The sequence below is a fragment of the Xiphophorus hellerii genome, chromosome 2 (genome assembly GCF_003331165.1).
Source record: "Xiphophorus hellerii strain 12219 chromosome 2, Xiphophorus_hellerii-4.1, whole genome shotgun sequence".
NCBI classification, from domain to species: domain Eukaryota; kingdom Metazoa; phylum Chordata; class Actinopteri; order Cyprinodontiformes; family Poeciliidae; genus Xiphophorus; species Xiphophorus hellerii.
The window spans coordinates 1,146,545-1,157,996 of NC_045673.1; the positions used below are offsets into that span (position 1 = coordinate 1,146,545).

The 11,452-nt window shown below is 40.4% G+C and overlaps 1 protein-coding gene across 1 annotated transcript in view; it reads left to right on the plus strand.

Moving 5' to 3' along the window:
• The window catches only part of kcng4a (potassium voltage-gated channel, subfamily G, member 4a), a 29,326-nt gene extending 18,629 nt beyond the window's left edge, over positions 1-10,697 (plus strand). Inside the window, exons 4-5 of the mRNA XM_032549077.1 lie at positions 5,421-5,643; positions 6,339-10,697. Coding sequence (XP_032404968.1) covers positions 5,421-5,643; positions 6,339-6,958 — 843 coding nt within the window. The 3' untranslated portion in view covers positions 6,959-10,697. The remainder of the gene's footprint in view (positions 1-5,420; positions 5,644-6,338) is intronic.
• Positions 10,698-11,452: the final 755 nt, after the last annotated feature.

An 11,452-nucleotide genomic window follows, 5' to 3' on the forward strand; every position in this document is an offset into this window, starting at 1 on the left:
AAGTGGTCCAGCCCTGGCAGTGAGAACCCAGAGACCAGCCTGGGGCTCAAACCCAGGACCTTCTTGTTGCTAGGCAACAGTGGTACTGATCACAGCCCAGGCTTTGCATCCTGCTGCATGAATGATGGAGGCATGAGAAGGAATCCCCTCACCTCAGATCTCACCACAAGCTTTCCTCCTCCTGTTGCTGCTGCTTCCTGTCTGCAGACCTGCAAACCTCCAACCCTCGACTTCATCGCCGTTCATCTCATTTAATCTCATTTCATCTCATTTAATCTCCGTTCATCTCATTTAATCTCAGGTCATCTCATTTAATCTCAGGTCATCTCATTTAATCTCATTTCATCTCATTTAATCTCCGTTCATCTCATTTAATCTCATTTAATCTCAGGTCATCTCATTTCATCTCATTTAATCTCCGTTCATCTCATTTAATCTCATTTAATCTCCGTTCATCTCATTTAATCTCATTTAATCTCATTTCATCTCATTTAATCTCATTTAATCTCCGTTCATCTCATTTAATCTCATTTAATCTCCGTTCATCTCATTTAATCTCATTTAATCTCCGTTCATCTCATTTAATCTCATTTCATCTCATTTAATCTCATTTCATCTCATTTAATCTCATTTAATCTCCGTTCATCTCATTTAATCTCATTTAATCTCCGTTCATCTCATTTAATCTCATTTAATCTCAGGTCATCTCATTTCATCTCATTTAATCTCATTTAATCTCCGTTCATCTCATTTCTCCTCTGTTGAGGTGTTTCTGGTGAACCAGATGAAGCTGCGTTGTCTTAATGCTCTTTGTGTTTCTGTTCTTTATCTCACCTTGACACCTGCAGCGTTTTCTGTTGTTATGTTTGCCTGCAGAAATCTGGTAACTGGAAAGCAGCGAAGTGACGGATGAAGTTGTCACTTGATTCTCGCTCTTTAATAACACGAGTGGCTCGACACACAGAAACACAGCTTCCTGTTTCCCCCCAGCCGTCCTCTGGTCCCGTTCCGTCTTTCCTTTAATCTGAAATACAGCGCAGGGAAAACCTGAGAGGATTGTTCAAGGTCTGCTGCAAAGGAAAACTCACTGAGAAGCGAAATGTCATCATTTCTGTTGTTCTCGTTTCCAGCCGGGCTGCTGAATCATCGCAGCAGGTAAAAGAACGAGACGGTGAGGTTCAAGGAAAACTGGAAACACTAAAACAAACGCAGGTCAGCTTCAGACTGGAACGCTGCGCTAACGCTGCGCTAACGCTGCGCTAACGCTGCGCTAACGCTGCGCTAACGCTGCGCTAACGCTGCGCTAACGCTGCGCTAACGCTGCGCTAACGCTGCGCTAACGCTGCGCTAACGCTGCGCTAACGCGTCAGAGGATCCATGAACAAAACGTCCAGTTCACACAGAACCAGTTCCTGATCAAACTGGTCGATCCAGTACTGGTTTACTGCTGCCAGGGAGGAAGCTAACTAATACTTAAAAATCGATTATTCTGACGATTTATCAGATCACAAAAACTCCATTCTGCAGATTTTTCATTTAAACCTTTTTATGTTAGAAATACATTGAAAGATGCAAATAATTAATTAACTTTTTAAATGAAACATTTTATTGCTAATAAACAGAATTTGTTTATTAGACTCTTCAGGCTGCAGCTGCAGTCAAATGACCTTTTTCTGAGTCTCCGTTCTCCAGTTAGCAATCGATTATTGATCATCTCAATAATCAATTCATCACGATGAATCAGTTGTAATTATTGCATGTTTGGATGTAAATAAGGAGAGAAAAACTCGACTGCTGAGAATAAAACATGAGAATGTTTTAGGCCGACCTTTAATATCATGTTTGTTTCTGAATCGTCTGTTTTACAAACTATATTATTATTTTCTTGTAAGTTTAAGCCTAACAATCCCACTCTACTTGTTTTTGCTGTTAAAATGTCTAAATATGTTATTTAGGGTTTTTATGTTGTTAGGTAAATTATAGTTCTGCAGTATTTTCTTAGTGCTCATAATAAAACAATAAAATTGTAATATCACACCAACAAAGCCATAACAGAACCAGAATAAAGTCTTTGTTTTCCCAGACACCAAAAATAACAAAAAATTAAAATGAAGAAATGTTGAACATTTTGTGAAGTTAAGCTTCTGCAACAAATAAATATTTCAGCAGGACTTTAAAATGTTAAATGATTATTTCACAGAAAGAACCAGAAGGACTGAACTGTCACCTCACATCTTAATAAATCTTCCCAAACTCCTTTCTCATTAAAATCACTTTTTGCCTTCATAATTTTAAGACTTTTATGCTAATGTTGTGACTTTATTCTTGTAACTTAAAAAATCGTTTTTCTCTTAATCTATCCTTAGTATGTATAAACAATATTTATTACTAAAATCCTGCAGTTGATGTAAAGAAATGCATCATTTGTTGTGTTTTTCAGGCGTTATGTCTTTCCTAACGTTCTTCCCCTCCTGGTGGTTTTTGTCTTAATTTGACTTTCACACCACACAGGAAGCTGCCTGGATGAAAAGTGATGTCACTTCCTGAGGGATTCATCCAGGGGCGATAAGCTCAGGGTTTGGTTATCATCTCTGCGGTTGCTTTTATTTTCAAACTGGACTGAACACAGCTGTCAGAGGTGACGAGCTGCAACCGTAACAAAATGGCCGCCTCTGCAGAGGTCAGGCAAAGGTCAGGCAGCCCTGATGGGGCCTAACGTCAGCAGCAACGAGGGGAATAAATGAAAACGTCTCAGATTAATAGGACGGCCTGGCAGAGGTCTGAGGAAAACAATCCAGGGAAGATTGAGGAGCAGAGGAGTAAAGGTTAACAGTTTGGTTTGATTTATGGAAGAGGAAACTCTGGAACCTTTAAACCATCGAATCCGTCGCCGTTTCTAAACTAAATATTCCCCAGTTGGTTCCTCTGGAGAAATCTGTTTGGATCTGGTCCGTTTTTCACTCGGTGGGCAGCAGAACCCACAGCGGCGCGTGAAGCAATAAATCCACCCTGACACACGAATGAATCAGAATTCAACTACATTAATCTACAACTATAAATCTAAACTAAAATACTAAAATACTCAAACTATAAATCTGTTAATATGAGCAAAGATAAATGTTTTTAGACCGCAGCTGGAAACGTTTTCTGTTTTCCTGTCACCAGAATAGTTTGAAGGCAGTTTTAATAATTCAGACGCTGTTTTTGTTTTGTTGTCATTCATAGAAAAATAGAATAGAATAGAATAGAATAGAATAGAATAGAATAGAATAGAATAGAATAGAATAGAATAGAAGTACTTTATTCATCCCAGCAGGGAAATTACTTCGCAGTTACAGCATAGAGACAAGACACAATAACAACTACCACTGAGTAGTAGTTGTAGATAAAATAAAAAATAAAATAAATAAAAAAAATAAATAAAAATAAAATATAAAATGCTATGAATTGTAAAAATATGAAATGCTGTTAATATAAAAAGCAACTTAGAGCAGTCCTTGCAAAGATTCAATGATCAGTGTAAATAATTTCCTGACATCGGTGGGGCACTAATAAGGCTCTCCTTCCAGGGCGCTGATCCGTCTGGGGGCGGCATGAGGTGGAGATGTTCTGCTCTGTTCAGTCCCTCCAGGTTTTAGCATAAAATCCAGATTTTTTATGCTAATCCATAATTGTGAGTTTACTGCAAATTTTCTGGAAAATGGTCAAAATCATGGAGTTTTTGACCATTTCAAAAACTCAACTGTTTAAGTTAATAAAAATGTTTAATCTTTTCTGGTTCTGTTTGGACGTGGAGTCGGACCAGCAGTGGTGGGTTGGGATGTGATGCGTTCACTGACTCAGACTGCTTCCATCACTTCATTATCATCATTTCCAGCCATAGTTTAGATTTACCGTCTGGATTCTTCTGCTGCTGATTTTGACGCATGTTGGATAAAATGCGACGTTCAGACTGCAGACGCTTTGGAAACTATCGGATATGATTTAGTTTCACATCTGGAGGTGGAACAGATTGGATTTTTATTTGGTGAAAAGGTCAGAATCAGTCCGTTTCTGCTGCAGTGAGAACATTTGCATAAGCAAACAGCAGGCTGGCTGTACCTAATAAAGTGGCAGTGAATGTATATTTACATCCAAAGTTCCCAGACCAGACGCCAGAACAAGAGCGTAAATCCTTCAGAGGTGGAGTGTTAAACAATGTCCTTCGTCCTGTTTTGGATGAAATGTGACGTAACCTGATGTCGTTTAAGAATACAAACAGATTAATGTCAGCGTTCTGCAGCCATGAGTTGGTCTGTAGAGCTGCAGCAACCGCAGCGTCACACTGAGACGAGGAAACGGCACAGAGGACGAGAGCAGGAGGTGTGAAGAGACGTCTGTTTTACAGAGTGATGGAGGAGAGCGGGCGACCGCAGAGCAAACAGAATGAGCGATGGAGAGGTGGAAATAAACGGAGGGGAGAGGGATGGAGAGAGACGGAGGAGAAAAAGACAAATGCAGGCTGAATGCAATGACAAAAGGGCAGGAAATGGAGGGAGGGATGAGAGGAGGATCTCAGGAAAAAGATTTCAAACTGTGCAGATTATTATTTATATTTTATTTAGAGAACAAACTTGCAGCTAAAAGACACAAAAGATCAGATCTCTGATTATTTTCAGGGCGGCTCCGTGTCTCTGACCCGGTTCGTCATGGACCGGACCTCAGTGGCCCTGAGTGGCCCCTGAGCAACATAACCCCCGTTGTGCCTTGAATAAATGTGTTTTAATGGGTGAATGTGGCTCCAGTAGTGGTTAACCGGCGCATTCAGACTCACAGAAAGGCCATTTTCTGAAAATAGCAACACATTCAGAGCAATAAGCCAAAGCTGTACAAAATACATATGCAAAGAGTTGTTAACAGGTCCAGTATCTAAAAATAAACTTTACTTACTAAGAATGAAAAAAGCACAAATATAAACAATTATAAAACCTAAATATTTACGCTCTGTAAGTTCTTCCACTTGTCTTTAGTTTCTTAGTTTTTACCAAACTGGTGAAATCAGGTTGCAGCAGTGAAGCATTGTGACAAAGTGTAACAATAAATGCAAAACTAGAAACTAGTTTGATGCTTCAAAGCCTAAAATCTTTCATAACTGATGGATTTTATTATTTTGTTGCTGTTCCATGTCAGCAGTCAGAGGGAACCTGACTGGTTGCTGCAGCTTCCACAGACGGCTGCATTAATCTCTGAATTCTTCTCAATTACATTAATGACGGATTGTGTGGGTGTGATGTCTCTCAGCAGCAGCAGAGCTTTAGTAACTCATGATTTATTAATGGATGATTATCTGACCTCAGGACTTTTGTCTTGCTGTGCCCCCTCCATCCGTCTTCCTCGCTGTCGTCCCTGGCTCCGCTCCTCTTCCATCTCTGGATCCTCAGGGCGAATGTTCCTCCAAATGCTACAACATGTTCATCATCGAGACGGTGTGTGTGGCCTGGTTCTCCCTGGAGTTCGTCCTGCGCTTCGTCCAGGCCCGCAGCAAGCTGGACTTCCTGCGCGGGCCGCTCAACATCATCGACGCCATGGCCATCCTGCCCTACTACGTTTCCCTGGTGGTGAGCGAGGAGGACCAGAACCGGGAGACGGACCGGCCCGGCGGAGGTGAGACGGGCCGCCGTCAGGAAAACTACCCAGGAGGAAACCAACAGCCATAATTGGTTCATTTAGCTTTTCTGAGAAAAACATGTTTATTTTTCAAAGTCGCATTTTCATCATCTATAAAAGTTCAATTAATAACCTAAATATTTAATTGACAAACTAAATATTTAACTTTCAAATTAAATATTTAGTCAGGAAGCTAAATATTTAATTTGCCAACTAATATGTAGTTTCCAAACTAAATATTTAATGGACAAGCTAAATGTTTATTTATCCTGGGAACTAAATATTTAGATTGAAATATTTAGTTTGCAAACTAAATATATTCAATCTAATATTGAAATATATTAATCTAATATAGATCTAATATTTATTCAATCTAAATATTTCAATCTAAATATTTAGCTCAGACTTAATCATGTAGTTAAGAACAAAATCTATAGCTCCAAATTAGATATTTAGTTTGGAACTCAGAAATTTATAAATGTAAGAATAACATGATGCAAATATGACTTTGGAATAATATTTAGTTTCTAAACTAAATATTTAGTTTTTTAAATATTTAGTGTTGTCACTGACATTTATAAAAGTTTGAATTAAATGGTGAAAATATGATTTTGTAAAAGAAGAGTCACACTTTTCTCTCTAATGGACTAAATAATTAGTTTTCCCTGCTACCTTTCCAAACGGCTCCTCAGGTAAGGGCTACCTGGACAAGCTGGGGCTGGTGCTGCGGATCCTGCGGGCGCTGCGGATCCTGTACGTGATGCGGCTGGCGCGCCACTCGCTCGGCCTGCAGGTTCTGGGCCTGACGGTTCGCCGCAGCACGCGGGAGTTCGGCCTGCTGCTGCTCTTCCTCTGCGTCGCCGTCACGCTCTTCTCTCCGCTGGTTCACCTGGCCGAGAGCGAGCTCACCGGCCCGCACGACTTCAGCAGCATCCCCGCCTCCTACTGGTGGGCCATCATCTCCATGACGACGGTGGGGTACGGCGACATGGTGCCGCGCTCCATTCCCGGCCAGGTGGTGGCGCTGAGCAGCATCCTGAGCGGGATTCTCATCATGGCGTTCCCCGCCACCTCCATCTTCCACATGTTCTCGCGCTCCTACCAGGAGCTGAAGATGGAGCACGATCGGCTCTTCAAGGAGGAGGTGGCAGCTGCAGCAGCGGCCGCCGCCGCCACCGGGGGCGCTGCGGAGCCGCAGGGAGAGGACGCGAGGTTGCCCCCTGCTGGGCCTCCGGACCAAACCAAGGAGTTCTGCATGGAGGCGCTGCTCCAGGAAGCCAACAACCACAGTCTTCCACCTGCGGCTTTCTGAAGGTTCTTCACGAAACTTTACAGCTGCAGTTTGCAACTTTAATAAAATTTTAAAAAAGGCTTTGATATATTTGATAAAACTGTCTCCATGTTGTGACAGTAGCTGCGTTTCTATTCCAAATATGAGCTAATTTTTGTCTATATTTTGCTCATGTCGAAAAAGCAAAATTTCTCTATTTCTGTGTTTTCATTGAAGCTGCAGTTTGTAACTTTTACATAAAATATTTTATTTCTTGAAACTGTCACCATATTGTGACCATTTCAGACAGATAATCTGTGAAATAATGAAGCTCCTCTGTTTTCTACCAACTTGAAACAACCAATCAGAGCCAGGAGGCGGGTCTTAATGCTGTCAATCACAGTCTCATGTCAGCAGATCCTAGCATGAATGCTAATGCTAGTTAGCTTAGCCATTGATAATGATGGTGCTGTAACTGTAAGTTGTTTTGCCATTAGCACATTTAGCATTGATTGGCAGCGCTAAGCCCCTCCTCCTGGCTCTGATTGGTTGTTTTTGGTTAATCTCTGGCAGTAGCAGGTCCGGGAGGAGATCGATCTGTTCAGGTTATCGGTCTCATAAACTGTCACGACATGGAGACAGCTTTAACAAATTAAAAAACAATTCTTTATAAAAATTATATACTGCAGCTTTAAATAAGAAATTAAATTCAAATCCTCCATGAATAAGCTTGTTCATGCGATTAGTTGTTAATGGCAGCGACGGATGTAAACACATGAGATATATTCATTATTCAGCTGCTAGAGCTCATCATCTATCAGCCAATCAGAGGAGATGTCGGCGTTTTACTCAGCAACAAGCCCCGCCTACTCGGGAGTGGCTACTTATACAGCGTTTTGGGGAAAATTGTAGTCGGCTATTTTACAGGAGAATTATGGATTCAACATGTTGGAACGACTCGACTTTTTATGAACTGATGCTGTGATGCTCTAGTGGAGCCGGCTGCACAGAAACAAACAAAGAAAACCACTTCCTGTTGTCTTCTTTGGCGTTTCTGCCAGTAGTAACATCCGGCTGTTGATCATGTTTCGATACGGCTGAATAGCCTCATCATCCTTGTGCAAAAACGTTTCAGCAAAAACTAGCCTTAGCATTTATGGCTACATGGTAGCATAGCAGAGTGAAAGGCCGAGATTGTGAGCATGAGGGTGATTGACAGCATTAGGACCCGCCCCCTGTCTTTGATTGGTTGTTTCTGACTCAGCAGGACCAAATCTTTTTTTTTTTTCACAGATTATCTACCTTATACAATCTGGCAGTTTTAACAAATATGTGAAGAACATATTTTTAATAAAAGTTACAACTGCAGCTTTAAAACAGAGCAACTACCAAGGGACTAATACCCCCAAGCCTAACTGCCCAGTTCTGGCATTCGCATTATTTTGGATACAAATAAAAGTTTTTCTTTTTTTTAAAGTATTTCTGGTTTTTGATGCATTGACTGGAAACGTGAAGAGAGACTGGAAACGACCCTTTATACCGGATGGTTCCTGTGAGACCTGAAGGCCTCTGCAGCAATATTCCAAACACACTGCTTCCATAAACCTGCAATATTAAACCCAAAGTCGCTTCTTCTTCCACTGTGAACTGACTGCAACATTATCCGAGTTTTCATTTCTGTTCAATGTGCTGCATAAAGTATGAACTAAAACTGTTTCATACTCAACCTTCCTGCCATGAATGCAAAGAAGTTCAGCTTGTAGTTTATACATGAGAAGCTTCAAGCCATGTTCTGAGCAGAAATGATAAAATCATTATAACCCAAATGTAACGTATATCTGTTCTCTGTTTATCTGATAGATCTAATAAATAACTGATGGAAACATTTGGGATCAGTTTGGACAGTTACACTGTAAAAAGTTAACAGCAATAGTTTGGTTTATGTACAGAAAAAAGCTCATTTATAAATGTCATAGATCCAAACTAAATATATGATTCACCATTTAGCTTATGAATTAAATATTAAATTTCTAATTATATATTTATAAATCAATGAATAACATGATGAAAATATAACTTTGAAAAATGAACACCCATTTTTTTATGACAGACTAATTAAATCAAAATATTGCTGTTAATTTTATTGTGTAACTTTACAAACAGCGCCCCATACTGTTGTGAAAAGGTATTTACTCCTTTAAAGGTTTGTTTTGTTTCTGCTTTTTTGTCACAGTTAAATGTTTCAGATCATCAAAACATTTTATGTTGAAGATAACCTGAGGAAGCCAGAAAAACGTCTCCTAGCCTGCAGGTGAGCCGTCAGTTTGTCTTTAAATGCTGTTCGTTAGCGACGCGACGTTAACCAACAATCTGAATATTTTTATCGACTCTTCATCCTAAACGATGCGACTTGAGCCGGTTGGTGAGAACGGTTCTTTGTTTTTTATGAGTTCGTTTTTAAGCAGCTCACTTTTTGCTACATTTTGTTTCCATGTTACAAATATCACTAAAATGTTACTAATGGACAACCTTTGTAAAAAACTACATGATATCTGATGTTTTTGTTTTGAGGTTTTATTTATTAGCTAATTTTTTTCTGGAAGAACATGCTGCGTTTTTTTTACTTAATACTGATGATGATGTAACATTTTTGGGAACTTCTTTCACAACAGGAATTGATATAAACGACATTTATTAGGAATAAAATGGCTTTAAAAAACGGATCATTTGAAGTGACGGTTCGGATCCCAGAAGGCCCGCCGGTACCGGTAGCTTTATGGACACACCTTCCAGAAACACTTTCATCTGAACCGTCCAGAGAATATTTTCCCAGAAGTTTTGAGGATCATCTGGATGTTATTGGAAAATGTGAGACGGGCCTCTGGGTAGTTTGGGTCAGCAGTGGTTCTGGTCGTGGAACTGTCCCATGGACGCCATTTTTTCCATGTCTGTCCTTATTTAGATGTTTGTTTAAAGCTTTAGATGTTTTTCTGGGTGGGTTGTTGATGATTTCTTGCTGTTTGAGATTATTTAACCTACTTTGTGTTGTCATTCATTTCAACTAATTAATTCAAAACTTTTAATATATTAAAAATTTATTAGTCAATTATTCCCCTTTTTTTCTTACTGAAGTCCTGAGTGGAACCTTAGTATTTGTGTGTTTCTGGTACGCCCGTATATCTGGGGCACAGGCTACATCCGCTAACAGTGATGGGTGACGAAGCCGCTTCTCTGGGTTTATTTCTGCTTCTACAAACGATCTGATTGGGTGCTGGAAATGGGTTTTAAATGGAAAATGTTGCTTGTTTTTTGCTGATTAATTAATTACAGACTGCCTTTAACCTGATTAAATGTTTTAATGGAATCCCTAAACTATTTTCTCGGTCTGACTGTAATCCCGCCTGGGTGAGGTTGGTGAAATGAAGCCATTAAATTTGGTTATTCTTAGTTAATTTATGAATGAAAAAGGAGCAGATTAGTTCTGATTGCTTTTCTCTTAATTAAACCGTTTTTTTTCTGTCTGGTGTTAAAATGTGATGATCTGAAACATTGGAGTGTGACTAAGAAGGAAACTCAGCAATCTGTAAGCAGTAAGTAGATTTCCTGAGCTCTTTTCTGCAGGATGATCCCTACTGTAATTTTGTAATTAGGGATTAAAAGGATGGAGATGAAACAGGGAGTTTTTGTTTTAGACAAGGAGCGTGTGTGAGCACCAAGAACCATGAAATGTACTTTGCGATGCTCCAAATAAAAGCTCTCCTTGTAATCTGAGAGAAATCTGGGTTCTGGGTTCTGGTTGTTTTTTTTCTCAGAGTTCGGAGGTTTAATCTTTTGGCTCGCCGCCGATGCTCACTCACATTCCTTCAGCTGGAAAAGAAGAAAGTGAAGCATCTGGCACGCCGGGAGTTCAGTTACATCACCGTCTGGTTCTCACGCAGCGGGTCCGTCACGCTGGCCGCAGGCCGCCGTCTCCAGGGTTTATAGGAAGCTTTCTGTGCCCTGCAGCCCAGCAGGGGGTCCGGATCGACCCACCGCTGCCTTCAGGCCGATCAGATGATTCTGTTTTTCTCCTGAGCGCTGCAGAGTAGGAAGACATGCCAGATGTGGCTGTAATCTAGATTAAAGTTGGGATTATAACCCTCACATGCTCAGGTTTTAGCCTGAAACTCGGCTTCATGCTTTTGTTTTGACATCCAAGTGACTTGGGTCCAAACACTGCGGTGTTGGGTTTCATTGGCTCAGCTCTGATGGGATTACTGGGAGCAGTGGTGCAGCAGCTAGCATACGGCGCAGTGACGTAATTCAGCTTTTCATGATCAAATGTGACGGATTACAGACTGAGAGTCGGTCTTCATGCTGGACAGTTAAACTATGAAGAGTTCACTGAGGCGCTCAGATCAAAAGGGAAAATGAATCATTTTCTGGGTAAAAAATGTTTTTATATGTTTGTTGAAGCTGTCACCATGTTGTGTTGTATGAGACAGATAATCTGTGAAAAAATTAAGCTCCTCTGTTTTCTCCCAGCCAACCAATCAG